This window comes from Sus scrofa, chromosome 6, assembly GCF_000003025.6.
Source record: "Sus scrofa isolate TJ Tabasco breed Duroc chromosome 6, Sscrofa11.1, whole genome shotgun sequence".
In the NCBI taxonomy this organism is placed as follows: Eukaryota; Metazoa; Chordata; class Mammalia; order Artiodactyla; family Suidae; genus Sus; species Sus scrofa.
The window spans coordinates 97,678,564-97,704,521 of NC_010448.4; the positions used below are offsets into that span (position 1 = coordinate 97,678,564).

The 25,958-nt window shown below is 45.4% G+C and overlaps 1 protein-coding gene across 1 annotated transcript in view; it reads left to right on the top strand.

Annotated features, from left to right (window-relative positions):
* PIEZO2 (piezo type mechanosensitive ion channel component 2) overlaps positions 1–25,958 on the top strand; it is a 301,579-nt gene that overhangs the window by 34,449 nt on the left and 241,172 nt on the right. Inside the window, 1 exon segment of the mRNA XM_021096049.1 lies at positions 25,446–25,541. Within this exon segment, the coding sequence (XP_020951708.1) occupies positions 25,446–25,541 (96 nt within the window).

Consider the following 25,958-nt stretch of genomic DNA (forward strand, 5'->3'; position numbering starts at 1 on the left):
GAATGTTCCATGTGCACTTGAGAAGAATGTATATGCTGATTTTTTTGGATGTAATGCCCTGAAAATGTTGATTAAGTCTCACTTTTTTATTGTGTCCTTTAGGATCTCTGTTACCTAATTGATTTTTTGTCTAGAGGATCTGTCCATTGATGTGAGTGGGGTGCTAACATCTCCTACTGTAATTGTATTCCCATCAAATTCTCCTTTTATGTCTGTTAGTATTGTTGGAGGTATCTGGGTGCTTCTATATTAGGGGCATATATATTGATGATTATAATATCCTCTTCTTGAATAGATCCCTTAACCATTAAATAATGTCCTTTGTTGTCTTTCTTTATGGCCTTCATTTTTAAGTCTATTTTGTCTGATATGAGTATTGCAACTCCTGCTTTCCTGTCTTGTCCATTGGCATGAAATATCTTTTCCTATCCCCTCACTTTCAATCTATATTTGTCCTTTGCTCTAAGATGAGTATAGACAGCAGATTGAAGGTTTTTTCTTTTTTATCCAATCTGCCACTCTGTGTCTTTTGATTGGAGCATTCAGTCCATTGACATTTAAGGTGATTATTGATAGATACATATTTATTGCCATTTTAAACCTTGTTTTCCAGTTAATTCTGTTTCTCTTCTTTTCTTTTTTGGGTTGGATGGTTTCCATTTATTTTATGCTTGAGTACTTTTTTTTAAAGCTTTTGTGAATGTAATGTTCAGTTTTGATTTGTGGTTGCCCTGTTTTTTAAGCATGTCAAGTCCTTCCTATATCTGCTTGCTTTTGCCTGATAGTCATATAGGCTCAAACACATGATAAAATAAAAAAAAAAGAATCTATATTTTCTTAACTTTCCTTCCCCACATTGTATGATTTTGATGTCTTTTTTTTTTCCCATCTTCATGTTTAGATCTGTATGCTGACTTATTTAAGTGACTCCTTTCCAACTGTGGTTTCCTCCATCCTAATTCTTCTTTTTCTCTTTTTTCTCTCTCTCTCTTTTTAATTTAGAGAAGCCCTTTCAGTATTTCTTTTAGAATGGGTTTTGTATTGCTGATCCTGCACATACTAAATAACTTGAAAATAAATTATACATATACACATAGATGTGAATATCTGGGTGTTGGGAGGAATTTATCATAATCCCAGAATTCCTGTCTTTAAAGTTAAATTAACTTGTAGTCTGTTTTAGCCCTTTCAGCTGTGAAGGGGCCTGTATTAACATAACAGTGTCAGGAGCATGACTGAGCCCGGGCATCTCACAGCAGTGACAAGCCCCACTTCCCACACAGCCCCGTGGAGTACTCACGAGTCTTTGGAAGCCACTGACCTAACTTCAGATACACATTTTTTTTTGCAATCATGACTTTTATTTTAAAAGATACACCCTTTTATTCTACTTTGTAATTTATCCATAGTTGTTTTGATATAAAAATGATGTCGTAAGTGACCTCTCGTCAAGAATTCCTGAACAGGAAGCTCTAGGGATACTGAGCTCGTTACTCTGTGGCTTTGGATGCCTGGGTCAAGGTCAGGCAGGGGTCCGATGTTCTCTGAAAACCAGCAGAGAGGAAGGTGGAGGGGAGGAATGAACAGGATCAGGACTGTCATATTCAAGTGTCATGGGTACTGGTAGGGAGTGGAGCATGTCTCAGATATGGGGGGCGCTGGCCACAGAGGGCGCATGCTTCTCCAGAAGGGTGGGCTGCTGGATGTGGCTTCTGCCATGTGGCATGTGGGCTTGGTTCTGCCATACAGGATACTTTTTTTTAAATTGAAAAACTGTTTGTTTGTTTGTTTTAATAAGAAATCTATGTCAAGATATGGTCAGGAACACGGAGGCTGCTTCATCTGGTTAACCGGTGGAATCTCAGGTTCTCTCACTCGGAGGAGTGGGTGGTGTCGGGGGTGGGGTTCTTTTGGTCCCCATGGTTCTCTGGGTTGGGAACTAGGATGCAGCTGCCTCCTGAGAGGACCTCTGAGCCCCTCTCGGGAGCAGCCCCAGTCCTCCAGGAGCCTGAGAAACTGGCCATCCCTGTCTTGGGGCCACCAGCAGTGAACTGGGAACTTCCCCAGGGCTGAGGGTCAGGCCTGTGTGGCTGCCCTCTGGCCTGTCTGCCCACGTGTCTGTCTGCAGTGGTTCTGGAAGCATTTTAGCCTCCCCTCGCCCCACCTCTCATGGCAGCTAGACTCCACACAGAGCCAAATATAAAATGCTGTGTTGGCTACCCCTGTGTAATCCAAAGGAAATGCAGGTGGTCAGAGCCGCCTTTGGTCCTGGAGGGAGGGCTGGTGGGAGCTCAAGGCCCAGGCTTGGGTGGCGGGTGGCAGGCAGGCTCAGGGATGGTCAGTCTGGCCTGGAGGGAGGCTCGGTCTAAATGTGTTGCTGGTTGTTGTCCTGCAGAATTTTGCTTCTCTTTTCTAACACAGTTTTCCTGCAGTTATGGAGCTTTTCAGTTCTACTTCAAGAGGCACTGGCATTTGATGAGATATCCCCAGGTCAGGCTGCCACAGGCCACTCGAGGCTGTCTTGCTGCTTGATGGCTGCCTTGAGTTCTATGTGATCGTGTTATCAGACGTGTTTGCACCGCGTGCAGTTAGGTCTGTTTTGTGAAAACCCCATGCCTGATGCTTCCTTGCTTCTAGCAAGAGAATGAGAGCAACGGAGGTATGGAATCGTATTGCCCTGCAGGTGTTAAGAGCTAGAACAACTCATCGTGTACCCCTGGAAGTATTTTACAAATGGGGCATCTTCTGATTCATTTAGAATAGCTTTGTTTCTGCCTAGTCCACTGGCTGGAGGAAGAACTGACCTTCGAGTTTCCTGCTCCCCCAGTGCAGATTTTGGTCTGCGATGTTTGGGCTCAGAGCTATCTATACTTTTTGGTTTTAAGATCTGGAAATGAAACAAAATCTTGATTAAAGAAAGTGGGTGCTTGGAGTTCCTGCTGTGGCACAATGGGATCTGTGGCGTCTCTGCAATGCCAGGACATAGGGTTTGACCTCTTGGCCCCATAGGTCACAACTGTGGCTCGGATCTGATCCCTGACCTGCGAACTCCATATGCCGTAGGGTGGCCAAAAAAGAAAACAAAGCAAAACAAAACAAAACAAAAAAACAAAAAAGTGGGCTGTTTATTGACATTCCTCAATCCTGGCAAAGCAGGTCCAAATCCTACTCCTTTTGCTCGCTTCCTGGCTCTTCTGTATTGGTGTCACTCTTGGTAAAGCTCTTCTTGTTAAATGATGCAGCTGGCAGCTGTATGCGAATAGACTTAGAGCTGGTGATTTTATCCCCATGAAAGGACTGTCTGGCCTCTCATCAGGTAAGGCGCAGCCTCAGGAAGGGCAGCCAGCCAGCCGCAGAGAAGACGGTTCATGTGGCCTCTGGACATCTGAAGCTCCATGACCAGGTGCAATGTAGCGTTTTGGAGACACATCTGTGTGACAGAATCGGGATCAGGTGATTGGAGGAGGGCCAAAGAATTTTGCTTTACTGAAACAGGAACTTAGCCTTTAGAGCTCTTCTGAGACAGAATGTTACCTTGGAAAATCCAAAGTTCTCTCTTCCTGGGGGAGTCTGGTGTGTGGAGGGGGTTCAGGAATTGATGGGAAGTTAAACCAGGGACCTTTTAGGGATCCTGAGAGCTCTGTCTCATATCCATGGCAGTAGATTCATCATGAAGCTGCATGAGGACCTGTCCAGTCCTTTGAAAGTTGCAAGGATGCTTTCCGGGTGCTGTGAGGTTTGCTTCCTGTGACTTAGCTGATACCCACCCATGCGCTCATCTGCCCGTATTCCCGGCTGTTCTTTCCAGAGCTACTCTGATGACAGGGGAGAGGATGGGGACCTGGCATTTTCTGCGTGAAAAGTGGCTTGGATCCAGAGCAGTCATACAATGCCCTCTAAGGCACAAACCCAGCATGAGTGTTGGGTTGACTTAGAATTTTCTTTTCAATATCCAGAAGTATTGTGGGAAACTGAGCTCAGAAAATGGCTATTTGAGAAAAGAGGGTCCTCTCACTAGATATTGTAGGAGCTCAAAAAACCTGGCAGGTCCTGGAGGTTACCCGTTTAGGTGTGAGTATTGTAGGTGAGGACACAGGCTCAGGGGTGGGGGTTCCAGTCAGACTGGACTCTCAGCCACTTGACTGCTCTTACTGTTGTAACCCCTGTCTTGTCTGTAAGAAGCCACTTCAAGAGGTTAGCTCTGGGCCTCGTTTGTGAAGGACCACATCAACAATGACCTCCTTTCACTACTTTCTTTCATGAATCTTAATTACATTTCTCGTCCAGTGGGGGGTGTTCTAGATGTTTGTAGAGTGGTGAGGTCATCATGCATGTAACTTAACCAGCCCCCCTCCCAAGCCCACATGGACTCCTCCTGGTTCCAAGTCACAGTGGTCTAGCTCCGACCTAACGTTAGACAAAGAGAAGAAAGTTCTGGAATATTTGTGTGATTGCAGTTGGCATGAGGGCAGTTGGAATTGGAATTTCAATACTGCCAGATTCTCCTTCCACTTGCGGTGAACTCCATTATCTCAACTCCGTGCCCCCACCGCAGGTCCAGACCCTTGGCTGATCCAGCCTCAGGGCACCGTACCTCCCAATTTTGCCCCTGGAGAGGGTATGAACCTATTTTCTAGACATGGTTAACAACCCAAGGAAGGACTCCCACTGGTCTTCTGTGGGTCCTAGAAGGTAGGACTGGAGTATGAGACCCTTTGCCATGTGAGTGTCTGCACAGAGGAAAAGGACGAACACAACTCATCTCAACTATTATAGGACGTTCTTTATGAGGATGTAAACTCTGAACACGATCATCTCTTTCTCTCTCTTTTGGCCAAATTGACAGGTGAAAAATGAAATTTTATGGGGAAAATATCATATTTTCTTCATTAAAAATTTCAACAACCCTCTAATGTATTTTTTTTAATTGCAGCTTTTTTTTTTCTTACTGGTACATAAAATTGACCTTGTGCTTTCTCATTGATGTAGTATGAATGGCACATGAAAGAGGGGATTTGCTGAAACAGACACTTTGACATTTTCCTTCAACTTTGAGGAACCAATTGCATTTCTAATACTGGGCCTCTGAGAGGGGTCCAGGGCCAGCAAAGTCTGCATGAGGTCTGGTTGGGGCAGGGGGGCGCTGTGCACACAGCTCTTCCCAGAGCCTCTGGATCTACGCAGCCCAGCGCCGGGCTCTAGAGAGGATTTAGATGTCTCAAGGAGTGTTCTTGAGGATTAGGGAAGGGTAATAGAGGGCTTGGGTTGCCTCTGTCCAGAGGAACCTGTTGCCCTGAAACAAATAGATGCCAGGTAGTCTCCAGCAAAGATGGCTTTGTTTGGGATCAGCAGAGAAATGTAGTTCGAGGTCTGCAACCCTGCAGAGCCATGTGCAAGACCCCACATGATAAGGAAGGAGATGCTTCTGTAGAGGGAAAGATGAAGATGGGAGGGCAGAAGTCAACAGTCCATGGCTTTTCATTGGCTGGGTCCCTCTAGGAGAGGGAAGGGGTCTTTCTTCCTCATCTGGGCTCTGCTGTAATCACAGGGCTTGAGAGTTGCCCCTTCTGGTCTCCCGGCTCCATTGAATTGGAAGTTCTGCTTATTAATTTTTTACAAACCAAACTGGGCTTGGTTGGGATGAACCTAACCTAGGGTGGGAACTCCATTTAGCCTTGGGGAGGCTGGTGACGAGTCTGAACTAAACCCAGACCCTGTGGGGCTCCTGGATCCCAGAGGATGCCAGGGTCTTTAAATGTGCTCTAAAACGGCATGTCTAGCACCAGACGAGCATCCTGTCCCAGATGCACTCTTGAGCTCCCTGTGGCTACTGGAGGTTAAGCAGGTCTTCTGTACCTATTTTTGCATGACCCCAGGGTTCCAAGGCACTTGTTGGAGAATTACAAAAGTGAAGGTGTGGTGAGAATCAAAGATGGTGTCATGATATGGCAGGAGGCATCTTTTGACATAGAGCAAGTCGGATTCTCATTGGGGAGGGATAGCCTTAGAATGCTGTTGGCCTTGGCATTTCTGATGGAAGCAGCTAAGTTTCAGCCAGCTAGATCATCTAAATCATCACTTTAGTTTCATGACTTTTGACTCTGTTCCATGAATGTTTTCATGATAATTAATTCCATTGCTTTCTAAAAAGCATTCAAATGGAAGGAAAAATCAAATGGAGCAATCATTTGAAACATCAGTTGTTTTAGCAAGATAATCAAATGATTGTGGATTTAGGGCAATGGGTGGTACTCAATTAAAAACCTCATTCTTTTCGAATAATTATGGAAACTCTTTTCCGAATCCAAACCTTTAAATCGTCCCTGCTGAGAAGGATTCAGTTTCCTGTTCCAGTCAATGAGGGAAAATAGCCAAGATATTGATGCTTCAACCTCCCATTTTATCCATGTTTATTGAAAGCTTGATATTTAATCCACTAAAAATACCTTTCATTTTCTTAATATAAAACAATGATGAATAGGTTTTTATGATGGAAAACTTCATAAACAAGGTATAAAGGCAACTCATATATGAGAAGATGTTTAAGGTTTATGCTCCATGGTATATAAGAGGATATAATAATTTGGCTTCAAAAAAAGAGAAATAGCCTACGAAGAAAATGGAAAATGTTATTTATCAACAACTTATAAAAGAAGGCCACATTACCAATAAATCATACAAAAATAAAATCAACCTCACTAATAATAAAAATGTAGGTTAAAATGATAACAGGATCTCACCTCTTATCTGTCGAGAAATAAATGGACTGATTTGGAATTGCTGAGGACGCATTTAACAAAGAACTCCTAGATGGAGCATATGCTTTTCAACTATTTTTGGAGGAAAGTGTGGTATTAACTACAGAAATTTAAAATATATCCATTTTCTCTTCTAAAAGGGTTCTAACTGCAGAAACACTGGCAATTTATGAGCAGGCGTGTGTGTAAGATTGTTTGAGCCCAGGACTGAATCCCACGTTCCTGGCATAGGGGCCTCATGACAGAAATTATGGTAACTATGGCAACAACGCAGTCTTTTGAAAAGGGAGCCTAGCACACATGTATGTGCTGACGTAAACACTTACTTGAAAAGACAGGTTATAGAGTATTGTCGACAGTATGTTCCTATTTTTGTGCAAAAAAAAAAAAAAAAAAAAAAAAAAAAAACCCAAAACTAATCAGAAGAAAGCTCAGTAGAAGTTAACAGCGTGTACTTGTGAGGAATGGAACTCAAAGTAGGGGTGTTGAACTTTCTTTTTATTTTACAGACTTTTTTAATGTTGGAAAATTTTATAAAGAGCCTTTATTACTCTGTAAGAAAAAATTAGAAAATTTGGAAATAAAGAAACATAGGAAGAGAAAAAGTCACCCAAATTTCATCACCTACATGTAATCATTATTAACATTTTGGTGTATTTCCATATATATGTACTTATATCTTGTTTTCCAATTTCCCCATAAATCACTATTTTTAGAAAATCATAATTTTGTGATATCCCATTCTAGGGCACTATTATGATTAATTTCATTAGTCCACACTATTGGTATTAACTTTTTTCTACTTTTTCAGTATTACAAATAATACTGAGATTACCATTGTGAAGTTCTGCTTGCTTGCCTGCCTGCCTTTCCTTCCTTCCTTCCTTCCTTCCTTCCTTCCTTCCTTGTCTTTTTAGGGCCACATCCGAGGCATATGGAAGTTCCCAGGCTAGGGGTGGAATCAGAGCTGTAGCAGCCAGCCTACACCACAGCGTATGGCAATGGTGGATCCTTAACCCACTGAGTAAGGCCAGGGATCGAACCTGGCCTCATGGATGCTAGTCAGATTCATTTCTGCTGAGCCACGACGAGAACTCCTCTGCCTGCATTTCTGATTATTTTCTGAAAATAAATTCCTAAAAGTAAGTTTATTTTGGGATGCAGAGATTTGATTTGTATGTAATTGTCACGTCTAATGAAGATTTTTTCCTGACTTTTCCCCAGTCATTTACCTGTGTAAAAGCCAATGTCATCTCACGGGGCAGGGCTGGCGCAGGGCATGTAGTTGGCTGACACACCTCTTTGCAGGAAGTGGAGCAGGAACCGTTTCCAAGGACAGGACGGAGCTGCCACGTGCACAAAAGTGTCCTGACCTGGACAGACCTGACTCATTAGCTATTTTTGTCTGACAGCATCCTGGAGGGAGATCCTTGCTGACTTCGATGCTAAATCTTTCTTAGATGAAGCAAGTGGAAGCCTTCTGGGGTGGGGCCGAGGGTGGGGCAGAGGCAGGTTCCTGGTTCAGCTGGCCGAGGGCAGCAGGCAGCGGGGAGAATGTCTGCTTCAGTGTCAGATGGCTCCTACTGGCCCTGCTTCTCACCTCATGTCTTCTCTCCCCAGTTTCAGACACACTTTGTTTGAGTGGCAGGAGGTGGGGTTTAGGGATAAGGGGCAGAAAAGAAGCATCGATGCAAAAAGGTGCATTTTCAAGGCAATTTTCTTCTGGTTTCCCTCTGAAATCCTTGCTGCAGAGACCTGGGAATGGCCACGTGGACAGCTTTATAAAGCTCTTCATTTTTTCTATGAGGAGGTGGAAGCCTAGGGGCAGCGAGGTGTGTGTCTGATGGTGGAAGCAGGTCCAGAACTCAGAAGTCAGACCCTTGGATTCCTGCTCTGGGCCTCCACCCCGTGGACAGGGTTCAGCTTTAAAAACCAAGCAACTCTCAAAGAAGCCGGTGAGGTGGGATTTGGTTGCAAGACCTGGAGCCTGGAGCCCAGGCTCTGTTTGCTGGACAAAGGGCCCTGTGGCCCCTCTTCGTGGTGGCACCCTCATGCCCTGTGCGCCCAGGGGAGCCCTCAGCTACCAAGGGTGTCTCAGACCTGTGGCTGCCCAGATACCCTGGGGGCTAAAACAAGGGACTGAGCTGGCTGGCTTAGAGGCTGAGAACCATCTCCAGACAAGTCCACTTTTTTCTGGCCGTTCCTCTTTGGACTGGATGGCATGTTGGGTCAAAGTTCCATTGCCCGACGTTCTTTATTCAGCTCAAAAACAAGAAAGGCTTTTCAGTGTTGGATTTGGAAGGACTGACATTCCTCCCTCCCGGCATCTGAATTTCATTTATGGTCCCCTCTCTGGCTAACTACAAATAAACCGAGGCCCTGACCGAACAGCTGGGCCAGAATATTATTTTTGGAAGTCAAGGGGACCAGTGAAAGGAAAAGGGGGCCAATTCATCCTATCTCTGCCCTAATCTGCTGCAGGGGATTTCAGGGCTGTTTAGAGCAAATCTTCCAAACTGGCTGATGTCCTGATTTGGGATCCAGGGATCCTGTGAGAGGGGTTCATGTTGAGGTTATTAGCATTTATTAACCACAAAACGGGATATGCCTCTTTCTTTCCCACTCCCATTTGATTCTCGCTTGGTGTGAATAAAATAATTTCACCCATGTTATATGAGTCTGTTATGTTTTCCCTATGGCTCAGAAATATCTTTGACCCCATATTGAGTTTATTTTTAAAATGGGAGGGGGAGCAAAGACGTGAGCTGGGGTCAAAGGCGGGGGTGCTGGGTGGATCTGACCTGGGTTCTGATTTCTACCTTAGCTCTGACCTGGGCAAGTGACTTGGCTTTGCTGGGTGTCCGTTTCCTCACTTTTGAAATGAAGCCGCTGTAGTTGAAACAGCAGTGATTCCCAAGCACAGAGCCAGGCGTTCTTGTGCTAAGCAGCCTGTGCCTCCAGCCTGGCAAGGAAGGCGGATGCTGATCCTCTCTCATTGGGCCCCAGGAGAAAAGGGAAGCAGGCCGGTGTCTACACTCCCGGGCTGGTTTAGGTTCATACTTCTATTTCTGACCCACACGTGGAAGAGGAGTGTGGCCATCCTTCCTGGAGTCTCCGCCCAACACCATTTCAGTGTGACCGCAGTCAGGCCGGGATCTCTCTCCCATCCAGAGCATGACCAGCATCTCCTTGACATGAACTTGAAGTCCCTCCGTGGAGGGCTGGGCCAGGGCAGGGGGCGGGGACCAGAGTGTTGCCCCTCCACCCCCAGCCCGAGGTCCACCCTGAAAGACCTTGGACCCCCATCTGGTGGGAGGCTCTTGGGCTTCTAGGAAGAATGGACGGGGCTCTGGAGACGGCTTCCAGTCAGGCCATCGCTGTGGTGCTTCCCCTGACATTTTATTAAGTGCTTCTAAATTTGCAGACTAATGTTTACAAAGAAGCAACGCGTTTATGAGAACTGGACAGTGATCCCAGGCAATGTTTAAAGGCAGTCTCTAATTTATATAGGATGATTGGTTCTTCATCCAGCGCCAGTTCTTCTTTCCTGTTTAGAATTTGTACAGGGAAATTGGGAAGGAATGTCTTCACTTTACTAAGAGATGCAGAAGCACGGCCGGCCTTAGGAAAGATTGGGGTGATGCCTGTTTTCAGACAGGGATGGGCAGGGCTTTGAGCACCTGTGGAGGTGAACTGATTTGGGAGAGTTGTTGGGATGGTGCTATTACCTCCTGGCCTCTGCCATGCTCTCCAGAGAGTCCTCTATTGGGACCCTGGCTAGGAGGCACTGACTCAAGCATCCCAGGCTTTCCCTTCTCTGAACTGTTGGTGGAACATGTTGTCTTTGGGAGCCTGTTGAAGTGGAAGATGGGCATCCGTGTGGAGTCTGAGCTATGACTCTGAGCAGCAGGGGCTGCTTTGTGCTCCTGACAGAGGCCAGTGTCCAGTTACTAATGTCCACCCTGAGAGCCGAGGTGAAGATTGGCCATGAATGAGTCTTCATCCTGGGGAACATCTCGAGTGTTCGGAGGAGATTTCCAATAACAATATTATTAGGAATAAGAACATACTGTTTCATAGTGCTCATCACGCACAGGCCCCTTCTGGGCAGGCTTTCATCCTATTCAACTGCCCCTGTCACCCTGGAACTGGTACCCTTCTTATCTCTGTGCCGTGAATGAGATCACGGACCCAGGATGGTTCTCGCCAGATGAGCTGTTATTCGTTTTTGCCTTGGAATGCATTTTCAGTGCCCACATCCCTATTACTGCCAGGGCTCAGAACCTGCCATTCTTGTAATTTTTCTCCAAGACACCTGACAATGAATTAGGGACTCTATCTTGTTTCGTTTTAAGCAGAGACTAGAGGGGTGACATTGCACAAGTTCTAACACAGGAGCCCTGAAGCTGCAGGCCTGTGGCTTCCTCAGCAAGCCCACCTTCCCCCCACAAGTGAGCGGGCTGCTGAGCAGAGGCCGGTGCCTTTTGTGGAGACTCTCAGAGGAAGTGGGACATGGTTGTGAGACTGATTGGAGAGATAAAGTGGTTGTGCATCTATTTTTGCCTTGTATTTACACTTTAAGCTTATCGGGCAGTTTGCCTGGAAGTAATTGACTTCCCTTGCCCTCTCCCGCTCCCCCGACCTTCAGGTCCAAAATAGGTTTCCGTCACCTTGGGTCAGTCCAGCCCGTGGACGTGGTAAAGCCATCAGACATGTGGATTTGGTGCATGCGCCTGGAGGGGTCTCCCAGTCACTCCCATTTCCAAGCTTAAAGCCAAATAGAAAGGCTTAACTTCCTTCCTTTCTTTCTTTTTTTTTTTTTTTTTTTTTCTTCTTTTAATTGGGCGGTCTGTGCCTCCCTCCCCTCCACCTCTTTGCTTCCTGGCCATTGCATCCATAGACCAAACTTGGCAGCCAGCTTATCAGAGGTCAGAGGGGACTTCTGTAGTCTGTTCCAGGAAAAGAGCCCCGTGATAGATGCTCCTTAATGGAGAATCAATAGGAGAGACAGACCTTGGCAAGCTGGGCGGAACAGGGCCAGCGCTCTTCCTGCCGCGCCTTCCCCTCTTGGAAGGGCTCTGCCTGGCCGGTCAACACCTCGGGCCCATTTCAGAATCTACAGTTAAACTCTTGTGTGCTTGCCTCTCTGCTGTGATGAGAAGAAATGGGAAAATGTTTGACACCTTCAGTCACGATTTTATGATCCCTCTGAGACCAAAGCTCAGGAGATTGATAGGCATTTCCTGTGGGACTTGCAAGGGTCTGGACTTCTAGCAGAGCTAAGTAGTGGCAGCCATGCAGGGCTAGCACAGGAGACAGAACTCAGAGAGGTTTGCATCTGAGACACTTCTCAGCTCTTCAGGCCCTGTGGACCGGAAGGGTGTCCTCTGCAAAGCCTTCATGATGATGTGGACCCTCCACCTGTCCATGATCTTTGCTGTCCTCTCACTGATGGAGATGATAGAGACTGGCAGATGCCCCGCACTCAGCTGCTGCTCCAAGTCACTGGAAGGCAGCTGTTTTTTAAAATAAATTTATTCAAAATAAATTTCAGGAGTTTGGGCCATTGAGTTATTATTGTCCATCCTGTCCTCGTTGTTCTCGAGTCCTGGGATGGGAGGGTGTCCAGGGAAGGTGTGGAGGCCGTGGGTAACTCAGCACAGACTCACTGGTCACTACTGCCTTGGACCCCCAACTCTTTGGTGAGTGAATGCCTTCTTGAACTCAGCTCTGTCTTCTCTGTTGGGGACAATCTGTCTAGCCTTGTTTCCCCCTGGGCTAGTTCTACCCCAGGACAGGTTTTAAGCCTGATGAGGCAGGTGCCCAGTGCCCCTTTTCGGGAATTCTGTTGTCAAGGTGAATGACACTCCTAGAGCTTATGGGGCAGTTATAGCCATTTGGAGCATCTGAGTTGCCTGGGATGCTTTGGGAAAAGATGGTTGTTGAGGTGCTCCTGCTGGAGGTTTCGACTCTGTGGATATGGATGGTGCCGTTCAGAAGATTGTGACACGTGCCCTGTTGTAAGGACATTGACCAGGGATACACACATGCGTGTCATGAACATGACCTACTGCAAGTGCTAGAACTGGTTTATAAGCAGAACACTGGGAGAGAAGTTTCTGCAATAATTAAATAAACCTCAGCGCTTTTTGTACAGCCGCCTGGCTGATTCACGTGTACAGTCCTTTTCTCTGCCCTTGCTGGTCTTCAGGGGGCGTTTGTCACTGTGTTTGATATTTTCCACTTGCTCTCCCAGACCACCGGCCACCCCGGGAGCCCTGGGAGGCTGCCCTGCTCAGGTGGCTTTATGGTGCTTTCCAAACCCCCTTTTGCTTCTGGGTGGGTTTGGCAGAGGAGAGATGCTGACAAGAAATGGGAAGGCAAGAGAGAGGTCTGTGCAGAGTTTCTGCAGAGTTTCTGCTCCACCGACAGCCCTCGCTTCCCCTTGGCCTTTGTGCATTTTGTGACCCAGGTTGGACACTGGGTGTGGTCCTCCCTCATCTGATTTTCATGTGCCCCTGGGTCCTGCCAGGACCTTGCTTCACACACTCTCCTTATTCGTAGCTAAGACATGGCGAGTATGCTGGAGAAAGCAAGTACTTTAGAATCGAATACTAAGCAATCGATTAGGCTTGGGCTCAAAGAACTAAGAAATTAGACCTCTGAAGGTCCTTGTGTGAACCTTCTCAGCTTCTTCACTGTAGAGGTGAGGCGTGCTGGTCAGTATAGAAAGCGGCAGAGGATTCACGGGACTTCCTGTTTAAGGACGTGTGGAAACATCTGGTTCTGTCCAGGTTTCTTCAAGCAGATGGCTGTTTGAGAAGCATCAGATCGTGAGTCGTGCCTTATTCCAACTGACTTGGAATCTGCTCCCACTGTTCATTTGGGGACCTTCTGTTTTAGGTCTCTGGAGACACAGGAATACACAGAACATAGCCCACGGCTCCAGGACCTTAAGAATTTTGTGGTGGGAAGTGACCAGTGATGGAATAGTCCAAGGGTTGTGGGTATACACAGAGGTCTGCACAGGCCTCCGGGGCAGGGGGAGGGGGCGGAGCACGGCCGAGGGGATGCCTCCCTCAACATCAGACGCTCCAGAGATGGTGTCCTGAAGGCAATGCTTGAGCTTATCAAGAAGAAACACTGGAAGCAGTGAGTTATAGTACAAAGGCAAAGAGAGAAAGGAAAAAAGCAGCAGCCGTGGGGTTGCCGCTCATGGCTGCGCCTGAGGTCCTGAGCTTGCGCTGAAGCGGCAGGTGGAAGGGAGGAGCCTCCAGGCGGTGGTCCGGTTGGGAGGCACGAGGAGCGCGCACATGACCCCACCTCCGTCCAGCACTGGAGGAGCTTCGGAGGAAGATGAACACTTTGGAGATGGACAGGGGCGCCGATGAAGACCTGCTGTGTGTGTGTGTGTGTGTGTGTGTGTGTGTGTGTGTATGTGAGGGGGTGTGCTCCTGATGAAGGGTTTAGGGGAGAGTAGGAGGAGGCTAGAGCCCTGTGATTTGGGGATGCGGCGGCGCCCAGAGCGCGGAGTGGCACCTGCCACACTCACAGGAAGTACCAGAGGAAACCTGGACTCTCCTCGCCGCCCGTCGTGCTCACAGACTCCTTGGGCACCAGCCCGGTGGGTGTTCTTGTTCATGTGCAGAGGAAACACGCTTTCATTGTCTTAAGTCAGCAAAATATATTTAGTTTCAAAGGAAGAAAGATGGAGGTGGCGTGTGGTGGGAGAGAGACGCTGCGTATTCTGCTTGCCTAGGAGGCAGCCTGGCCCAGGGCTCAGTCACCCAGGCGTTGACCACGCTCAGGGCTGGAAGTGACCCACAGGAGCAGGTGGCCAATTTCCTGCCAAACCACAGGCAGGACCGGTCTCTCATTTTTATGCAAACGTGCAAGACCTACTTTATCCCATGAAAAAAATCTTGGAGACCGAGGTGCAGTTTTGAATTAAAACTCTTATTTCTCTTAAATATGAAGTTGTCAGCTCCTTTATCTCTTCCTGTTTAAAAAAAAAAAAAACAGCTTGGATTATTTATTTGTGTCATTTTAAAAGGTGAAAGATTGTTTGGTTGGAGAAACAGGCCTCTGTTCTCACCACATGATAGTGTTTTTCATATCCGTCACTTCCTTCAGAATAGTTACTGGCAGATCTGCAAATTGGTTCATATTATTCGGGTATTTATAATAATATCCTTGTCCTCCTGTTGATTCTTTCCACTTAGTGTCACTAAACTGTTATTAAAACTTCCATGTTGAATTTGCCTATCACTGGAATAAGCAAGATGATGTTTTTAAAAGTCAGCTTCACATCAAGTTTTATGACAAGTACTAATTTTAGTATCTCCCACTACTGACATATTATCAATTTTCAAAAACCTGTGTATATCACGATATTATTTCCTTGCATTTCACGTCAATCCAGTTCAACACAGCATAATTTATCCATCTCTCCCTCTCTACTGGGACACGGTCCTAAGTGCTGGGGATGAAGGAAGGGGGGTGATTTAGGCTCTCTGTCCTGGATTGGTTCACAGACTTCAGAGCGCTGCACTCACCATTCAGGAGTTCACAGTGGGAGGTGCCCCTTCCTTCCCTCCCCCCTCCCTCCTTCCTCCCTCCCTTCCTTCTCTCCCCCCCTTCCCACCTTCCTTCCCCCTCCCTTCCTTCCTTTCTACCTTCTTTCCTTCTTTCCTTCCTCCCTCCCTCTCTTCCTCCCTCCCTTCCTTCCCACCTTCCCCCTTCCCTCCTTCCTTCCTTCCCAAAGCAGGCTTTTGGGGGGGCCAGTAAGCATTACAATGCACGCACCCTTTAAAAAATGTTTTTCTATGTTTTCATAGTTTAGCTGCTGTTCCATATTTAGCCTCTGGTTAATGTCTAGGAAATTGTAGCTTTAACAGAGAGCAGGGAGGGGACTCAGGGAGAAGGAGGGCAGGAGAGTCATTTATAATTTATCAAGGTAGTGGTGCCGGCTCATAGTTTATGACTGATAAACAGTTTTGAAAACAAAAAGTGAGTGTCCTGGGACCCTCCTGAGTCAGGTGGTCCTGTGAAAGGCTGAGGTGGAGGAGCTTGGTCAGCAGTGGGCTTGAAGCTGGGTTTTGCCAGATGCCTTTGAAGGGGGAGGGAGAGGAGGGGCTTTCCAGAAAGCTGGACAGCCCATCCAAAGGAAAGGAGGCAGTGCCAGGGGTGTGCCAGGGAAAGCATGCAGGTGACTGGAGCTCTTGGTGTGATGAGGCCCATGGTTATGAGGTGGTTTGTCAGATTCTCAAGGGTGTGCGTGTTGTGGACGCGAGTCAGTGGGAGGAGGCAGAAGGAGTCTGAAGGTGGGGACTTTGGGGTTCCAGGTGTATTTCTATAGAAAACAAGTACGAAGAAGACTGAAGTTTGCTTTCCTTTCCTTTCCATGTTGTATTTCTGGACAATCTGCTTTGAAAATTAACAGGTTCCAGATGAGAGCTGAGAAAACACAACAACAATCAATTTTAGTTCTTTTTCTGAGAAGAAAAAAAGGATCATTTGCTCTTCAGGATTCATTTGTGCCAAGAAAGGGCTGGTCAACTTGGGAATGCAGAACCATTTCAGATGGGTGTCCATTCCCATAGCTGACCAGTACGTGTAATCTCAATTTCCTGTCCTGTGGCTCCTGGTTACCTTGTTCATGTGAGGTTTTAGTTCTTACTGATGGGATGGGGGATGTTACTTGATTGTTGGCCATGGTGTGATTTACCGCAGATCATTTCAGTTTGGTTTTGAGAGTTTTAAAGTCCTTCGTGTTTTTAACTGAAGGAAAAACACAAGAAAAACAAAGGTGGAGGTCCTGAGGGCATGTTTGATTTAAAGGGGTCAACTGGGAACCTTTTGCTCTGAGCCTTTTACCTCCAGCCCCAAGTAGGCATCTAGTTGTGCCCCTCAGTCATGCCCGGTAGTGCTGTCCCAGCTGGGAGCTGTGTTCTGCCAGCAGAGAAGTGGCCCCATGATGGCTCAGGAGTCTGCAAAATCCTTGTAACTCATCCCATGTGTTATTTAAGCACTTTGATTGAACCAGCTTCTAGTAACATTAAATCACACCTGACATAATTCCTTTTCTCTAATGGGAAGTTGAGGATTGGGGTGTTGGTGGATTTGTCCAACGCAACTCTATTGGGACTCACATTTTGATTTCCTCCTAGTTGCCATCAAGTAGGAGTCAGGCTATGAGGTTCAATGTTTGCTAAAGATACACATTTTCTTCCTATCATATATAAGTTTAATAAACATATTTCCACCCCTGGAAATCTGACCAAAGCTTCCTAGAGCCTCTTGGGGTGATTTAAAATTTGCATTGTATCCATTTGTAAGGAAAAAAAAAAGGTTAAAACCTGAAGTTTAATTTCAGATATCTTTTTCTTCCCAGAGCGGGTCCCTGGAGCATAATTTCATTGTGGCAGAAAAGGTTCATGATTTGAGAAACTCTCTTGTTTCTTGCCTCTTCCTGGATGCTGAAGTGAAAATTATTACCCACATATTCTTTTTCCAGCAGATGCTTTCCTCCCATCTCTTTTGAATACTGTTGTTGTAGCCGTGTCTTTATGTGAGCCAGATTGAACAGTGCAGAGTAGTGTGTTTAGTGAAAACTATTGAACATTTACACTGCTAGTCGGATATGACAGCTTTACTTACATCTCTCCATCTCTAAGGGCAGTGGAAGTCTAGCCTTTCATTCCTTTATTCATTCGCAGCAGCATGTGTGTTTGTGATGTCAGAGGTCCTCTGATACTCTGATGGGTTCCTGAAGATGCAGAAAAGGCACAGCCTTGCTCTTAAAGGGCTTATGGTCCAATCAAGAAGGTGACATGTTTATAAGGTCACATGGAGCCAAGTCATAAGAGTGATGGGGCAAAATGTGAGGAGTATTGAGAAATGGAAGAGATTACTTTTTCTTAGATTAGATTTTTTTTTTTGTCTTTATCATTTTAGGGCTGCACCTGTGACATATGGAGCTTCCCAGGCTAGGGGTCGAATTGGAGCTACAGCTGCCGGCCTACACCACAGCCACAGCAACATGGGATCAGAGCTGCGTCTGTGACCTACACCACAGCTCATGACAATGCCGGATCCTTAACCCACTGATGGAGGCCAGGGATCAAACCTGCATCCTCATGGATACTAGTCAGGTTTGTTAACCACTGAGCCATGATGGGAACTCCCTGATTTTATTTTAAAATATGAAATATATACATTTTATGAGAAAATTTAACATTATTTGATAAAAAGCTACTGTCCTTCTTCTGTCAGTCCCTCTTCCCAGAGGTTGACAGTCTGATATACTCTTACAGATGTTTTCTTTGTGCCAAAGAGGGCTGGTGGAGTGAGGGGTTAAGAGCCATCCTGACTGGGGTTATCTCCCAGCTTCAACTTTACCTTGCACAAGTTACATATCCTTTGTGACCCTTAGTTTCCTGAAAATGGGGATATCATAAATACCTCATAAACCTGTCATATTGCATACAGTTTTGTAACCTAGGTTTTGGCTGGTTGTTTGGTGAAAATCTTTCAATGTCCACCCCCATGAGTAGCAACCATTCTTGGTGACTATTGCACAGAGTTCCTGGTGTGGCAGTCCTTACTAAATTATTCTCTTATTGCTAGACACATGTGCTTTTTATTCAGGGAAGATTATGTTTTATCAGGTGACAAGGGCATTCTCTGGGAGGAGACAGACGATGAGTGAGTCTTTTGCTCAGGGATACTTCGGGATCTGGGATCCGGGATGCACTTTGGGGCAGAGGGCATTGCAGGTCGGCAAAGAAAGAGGCAGAGATTTATTTACTCTTTCAGTAAATGCTTACTGAATGCTTGCTATGTTTAGAAATGGGAATAGATACTGCAAATAGAGTGATGTATGGAGGGAGTCTGTTCTGAGGTGGCCTGGGGCATGGTGACACGCCTCTGGGGAATGGCTGATGGGGGTTTGGGTAGAAGAGGTGTTTGTCTCAGGAGGCGCGTTGTTATCTGAGGTGTTCCGGGGGACAGGACAGGAGTGGAAGGGTCCTGCAGCCTCCTGGTCCCTGTGAAAATTGACAGAGTAACCTAGCAATGGCATTTGTGGAGGTGACCCAGTGATGGCATTTGTGGAGGTGACTACAGAACTTGGATATGGCCCATCCAGCTTAGCCTCCAGTGGACTCATGAGTCATGTCATGTCTGCTTTTTAGAGATAGACCAGGATGCCAAAACAGGCTCACTTTGGGGACTTTGGGGACAGTTCTGACACGTTATGGGTCACCTAGTAAATCCAGGGTGTGGTGATGGGTCAGGAAAAGAGACACGTCATTTCTGCCTGGAAATTTAGGAGATTCAAGACTTCTTTATATATTGACCAGAAATCACACTCTCTCAGATCAAGGCTGTGAACTGATGAAAACCCCTATTGTCACATTCCTGGAATAATTAATTCTTCAAGTAGAGTATCCCACCAGTGATCTTAAAACTACCTTAATTTTACAAGGCAGGAAGATGTGGTGTGTATTGAGAGAAGGGAATTGAGAGAGAGCAGGAGGCAGCAGCCAGGCATGGGATGCGGCTGGGGTGGGGGGGTGGATTCCTGAAAGTCCCTATAGATTGTCCCCTGCAGGGAGTGTGTGGCATTCCCCTCTATACCCAGTTACATGGACTTTGAGGGTGATTTGCATTCACAGTGATGAGGAAAGGACTAAATGCACATCAAAGGCTCTGAGTCTGAGTTAGGCTCCAGCAGGAGACCTGGTGGAGAAGCAGATTTTGAGGCGTTAAGTCCAATTCATCTCGATTTTGGACCTTGTTCTGGGAGCAGGGATTTCACACTGTGGACAGAGGCTGTTCCTCATTACTGCAGTATCAAAAGCATAGACCCCAGACTCAGTCGAGGGCTGAATTCATGCCATAAAAGGGGTGTCTACTTCTCTGGCACCAGAATTGTTTGAAGGCAGTAGTAATGGTTCTGTACATGTCAGGGAAGGGGGTGTTCCCAGGAAGCAGCAAGCAGGATGTCCGAAGAACTTTATCCACATAAAACAGTCATTTTTCATCACTTTTCAGCCATATTCGTTGTTAAGATACTGTGTTGGGCAGCATCGTGTGCCGAGGATACAAGAAATAGGACCTCCTCGTCGGTAGCTGAACTGACTTCTTTTCAAGCTAATGCACACACCAGTCCAGGGCAGATGCTGCCAAGAATAATATAGAATATTCTGAAGCCTACAGTGAAAGCCTACAGGAAAAAAAAAAAATCTCATTTCACTGCATTCTTGAAAGAAGGAAACGGTGGTAGGCAGCAAGTTAATCCTGTTATTAAAAAGCCACGCCACTTGCATGAAGCCTGCATATCGAGCTTCTCCAGCCCTTGCATCTCAAACTGCTCAGGGACCTGCACGTGGAGGCACTTGAACATCAGGGGACAGAACGGCTTTGCAGCTGATTTCTCTTGTTTTTAAAATGAAATTAGCATTTATTCTCCACTTGAAACACAGTCCAGTAAGCCAAAACCAATTTATTTCAGTTGAATGGCGAGAACTCCCTAATATTAGGTCTGTGAGGCCGTCAGGTTCAATGATTCATCCACATAGTTTAGACGTACCGATAGCGACATAAATGGAGAGATCACTTTCCAAATTTGAAATCTTGGTGCAGCTTATGGACGGTAAACTTGTGAATCAGGCTTGGCATTAAAAATCTAAGTAAGCAGCACTTTACAAAGTTCCAATAAAGGAACGTTGCTTTATTATTAGGGTCCTAAGCTCTTTGCAGGTTTTTGAGAGGCCCAGTGATGTAAAAATCCAATTGCAGTGGATTTTTAAGACAGTAGTAGAATTTGTATATATTAGAAAGATAAGCTAACTTTGGGGAAAATTACAACAAAGTAGTGTTGATTAAAAAATAAGATATTTTTATATAGGGGTTGAGGAGTGGGAGGTACAAACTGTTGGGTGTCATACAGGCTCGTGGATGAATTGTACCACACAGGGAATATAGCCAATATTTTGTAATACCTCTGAATGGTAGGTAACCTTTAAACATTATGTAAAAATTAAAAATTAAAAAATAAAATATAGAGTTAGTAAAGGCAGAGTTAATTAAGAATCAAACAGTGGAATTCAAAAGAGTATAAAGTTAAACCTGAGTGATAATAAGCTCTCTAACTTTAAAAATTTTTGGAGGAAAATAAGTTTTAAATTCTTAAAGATTAATGGTCTTTATAGATTAAGGATAAATTGCAGTTAATAAACAAACTAAAAGATGAATCTGTATTCTGCTTGTAACAGACTAGTAGAGAGGTATAGTGATCCAGTTATAATTTGTTGACTTACATAAAAATGAGTTGAGACTAAGTTAAAAGGTGCCTTCCTGGCATGAGAATAAATGTGTATACGAAGGCTGGTGAGTGACAGGAAATCAGTAAATACCGTGACACAGATCTGTGTAACTCTGTGTCCCAGTCCACAAACGCTAACTTTCCTCTTTGAGAGAGAAAATAAGCTACTATGATTGGCGGGTGAAGAAACAATTTTAATGCTTATTTTTCTCTGCATGCAGGAGTCCATCCTAATTTCTTATTCATCACAGTAGTAAGAGTCAGGTTTTATTTTGAAGAAGCTTAGGAGCTGTGGAAAATGCAGGGCTCTGCACACTCAGAATGAAATAGATCTAATTTCTTTTCTTTCTTGTCTTTTTGCCTTTTCTAGTGCTGCTCCCACGGCATATGGGGGTTCCCAGGCTAGGGGTCGAATCGGAGCTGTAGCCGCCGGTCTACGCCAGAGCCACAGCAACACGGGATCTGAGCCGCATCTGCCTCCTACACCACAGCTCATGGCAACGCCGGATCCTTAACCCACTGAGCAAGGCCAGGGATCAAACCCGAAACCTCATGGTTCGTAGTCAGATTTGTTAACCACTGAGCCACGACGGGAACTCCAGATCTAATTTCTAATATGTGTTCAGACAGCTTAAAGAAGAATGCATTTGTGCAAAAGTTTTCATTTCCTCATTGCAATCATGAGAGAATCTGTGCTGTTGCTCTCTGGATCAGGTCACCTGGTCAAATTTGAGCATAGGATTTGCATTTTAAATATGACAGCTTTCTATGGGTAAACTTGTAAAGTGGGGAATAACATATTAAAAGATGGTTTTAAAGGAGGAAAGAATTAGCACTCTATTCTTTCTTTAAATTTTTTTTCTGCAAACTGTATAGTCAACAAGATGAGTTTAGAAAACTTGGTTAAACTTTGAATACTGTTAATAATATTCAATCAAATATATATTAAATTCATTAAAATAGAAAAGAGAACCCTACCTGTTCAAAATAATTAAAAAGGCAACAAGTTTTTAAACTCACATGGCTATGATTTTAGTGATGATCTGGTTCAACTCATATTTTACAGATTGTACCCCAGGCTATTTTGAATAAAAGTAGAAAACTCAGATGAAAGCCTTTTATCCTTTACAAATAAGATGCTTTCATCTTCTTTTTCATGAGACTGGCTTACAGATTTTAGTCAACTGAGTAGTGGTTCTGATTTTCGGCTAATGCAGTTTGATTCTGAGTTGTTTTCCCTGTAAAAGTCTTGTTTCCCTTGAGGCTTTACTCTAAAATTACATTCCTTTAACCAACTTCCATAAGGAAATCAATGTCCAATATATTTCTTTTCTCCCAGCTTCACAGAGATGTAATTGACATCTAACATTATATGAGTTTATATATGGGTTTGATACATTTATATATTGCCAAATGCTCACCTCTGCAGCGTCGCTAACACCTCCACTATGTAATTACTGTTTTATTTATGTGATGAGAGATTTCTGTTTCTTGAAGTCTGAGAAACATATAACTGATGAGTTCAGTGTTTTACTGACGAGCTCCCTGGCACAAAGGTAAGGCTCACTTCTCTCTGGATAAACACAGGGTGTTAACATATAGGGACTGTCTCTCTCTGGGAGAGTGTGGTGTCTTTGTATTTGGAGACTGTTTCTGTTAGCCTGTGTCACACCCATGAACCCCTCATGAGCATAGAGCAGGCGCTTTGTGGTAAGAATGATTGTGTGGGCAGATGTCTGGGTCTCTGAACTACAGTAAGGGGATGCTTTCTGCAAGAATGAATTTTTGCAGCTTTCTGAGGGAGGCCCTTGGGATCAGACCTCCAGGGGATGTGAAGGTCAGAGATACAGGATGCAGGAAGACAGTGATCCTGTCTTAGGGCTCGCTGTCCTAAAGCATCCCAACTTGAGACATTTACAAGTTTAACAGGATGTGAAACACAGGAGTATGTCATGGGAGGACTTCTCCACAAAGAGACAAAAATAAGGTGACTTGGCAGCCTTTTCCTGTGTCTCATTTCTTTGCTAGTTTTCCTTCCTTAGGAAAAACTCTGCAATTGTTGAGTTCTTGCCCTGCTGCATTGTGTGTGCTCTGCAGCTGTTTCTCTTGTCGTTACTGTTTTTTTTCTAAAATCACCACAGTTTTGAGAAGATAGCCTTTGAAAGGCCATCAATTGCTTCAGAGTAGAGCAGGAAAATAGTAAAAGTATAAACACACCAAACAATTCTAGAAGTCCATTCGGACGGCGCTCTGTTGTCTCTGGGTACTGAAGTTGCTTATTCTGAGTCATGTATATCTACTGCTCTGGCCACTGTTAAAATAAACAAAGCATCTTGAGGCCACAAAGAGCATTTAGAGTATACTTAGTTGAGATAGAGGTCCTAAACATTTAAAGCAGGCCATTCGAGGTGAGGGGCTGCCTTAGCCTTGCTAAACAGTGGGGAGGAAGGAGAGGAACTATTATGCTAAAAACTTAGTTCTAACGGCACTTATCTTTAATAACAACCGAAGATTATTACCTTCGACTCTTGTGAACGTTTAAATGTTCACAAACCCCTTTGTGATGATGTCATACGTGGGAACGAGCACACATGTCCTGCAACACAAGTATTTTTATAAATGTTAGGCAGCCATCCTTAACAGGTCACATGTGCAAGAGGTTTTTCCCCTTTCTATGTTGATTAAACTCTTAAGTAGTCAAAAATCACATCTATCATTTCTCCTACTTGGAGGGTTGTTCTTAAGCTGTGTATCAATTTTGACCTTTAGAAAATGAAATTTGTTAATGAGACCAGTGCCATTGTTTACAATTCAAATGGCAGTGCTCATGTGTATAATGTCCTTTACCTGATAATTTGTCATCTCGAAGTTTCTCATTCTGAGCCCTGTGGGCTCGGCAAGGTCTTTTGTTTGGAACATTTCTGGTGTCATCCTTTGAGGGAAACATCCGTGTGATTTTAGATGGTTAAAACCAGGTAGGAATAGTGGAAAAGATAGTGCATTCTTAGCTAAAGCAAATTGTCTTTCTCCTTTGAACACTGACCTGAAATTATACCATTAACAGTAAAATCCTTGAGGCAGAGGACAGGGCCCAGGTGCCTGGACACTGGTGAGAGGTGTGGGTGCCAGAATCTGAAAAGTCTTCACTGGAGTTCCCATCGTGGTGCAGTGGTTAATGAATCCGACTAGGAACCATGAGGTTGTGGGTTCGATCCCTGGCCTTGCTCAGTCCTCAGTTGAGGATCCGGTGTTGCCGTGAGCTGTGGTGTAGGTTGCAGACTGCGTTGCTGTGGCTGTGGTAAAGGCCGGCAGCTGTAGCTCCGATTCGACCCCTAGCCTGGGAACCTCTATATGCTGCAGGAGTGGCCCTATAAAAGGTAGAAAGACAAAAAAAAAAGAAAAAAAAGAAAAATCTTCATGAAGAACAGTGGGTGTGCTCTGGAGACCCCAAGTCCTCGACAAAGACAGCCTCACTGCATAAAGGAGCATTGCTGTTTGCCTTCAGTGGCTATTCTAGCTCGAATGTGCCTTTTTGACAAGTTTAAAGGCATATTTTGCCCTAGCCGGGTAACTCTCTTAGATATGGCATTCAGAGTCCCTGGAAGCTCGAGGTGGCAACTTCACATGTAAAGCAGAGAATTCAGCAATTAGGCCACTGTCATCAATCACACTGGGTAATTTCAGACAAAAATAAAGGAAGGTGGAATTTTAGAAGTGGCTTGATTTTTAAAATTTTTTTTTAAGTTTGGGTATTAGTTTTCTATTGCTGCATACAAACTACCCAAACATTTAGCAGCTTCAAGCAACAAAGGCGACCTCAGAATTCCTGAGATAATGGTGTCAAGCCCGGCCATAGAGAGAGCATTTGGCAAATATCTTTCTTCTCTTTTCTTTCCTTTCTCTTTTTCCATCCATAGCCTTTGAGCCTGAATGTCTTAAACCCCCATGCCGTCACCCCACATTTCTGTAGCAGTTAACTTGCCCAGCTTAATTTGTGACTTTTTCCGCACCTGCCTTCATCTAAGTGTGCTAGTACTGCCTTCTTGCTTAATGATAAGAGCAGGGCACGCATCTTTGTTCCCTGTTTCTTATGCTCAGCGTGTTGATGGCACACCAGGGATGCCTCGTCTTGACTTCCTAATTGACGGTCTGCTCTGGCAACAGTGGCACATGATGGGGGGACACTGGGTGATGTGTGATGCTGCGTGATGAAGGGGATGTGGAGGGATGGGGAAGACACCACGTGATGGGAAAGCCTTGTGGTGCGGGGATGGCGAGTGATGGGGGGGATGCTATGTGGCACTCCGATGGCCCGAGGTCACCGTTGCTAACCCTCTCACCTTCTCTCTCCCTCCCAGCCTGTGCGTTCCGGTACAATGGGCTCTCCTTCGTCTACCTCATCTACCTCCTGCTCATCCCTCTGTTCTCAGAACCAACTAAAGCCACCATGCAAGGTAAGAGACTTGTGCTCCTCTGAACCACACTGCCATCTGGGATGCCCTGGGGGGCATCTTTATCCGGTGGGGTGAGAGAGACACAGGTGTGGGGGTGGGGGTCAACGTCTCGGCAGTAGGGCTGTGTGGAACTTGATGGTGACCGATTTTTGTCATGTACCCAGCATTTTCCCCATACAGGTTCCCTGGCGGGCTTGGGTTTGTAGGTTTGCAGATCTGGAAGGGTTTCCCTAGTTAAGAGGAAGTCAGTGTGTTGTCATGAAAATGAAGCACATGGGGTGAGGCCAGTGGCCCAGATTTGCATGTTCTGTCTGCTGGGGAGAAGATGTATGGTCGTGGAGAGGAGGCAGAGGAAGGGCTTCGGTCTGTGACCCCTAAAGCAGGACACCTGGGGAGGAGGGGGGCAGTCGTGGGTCC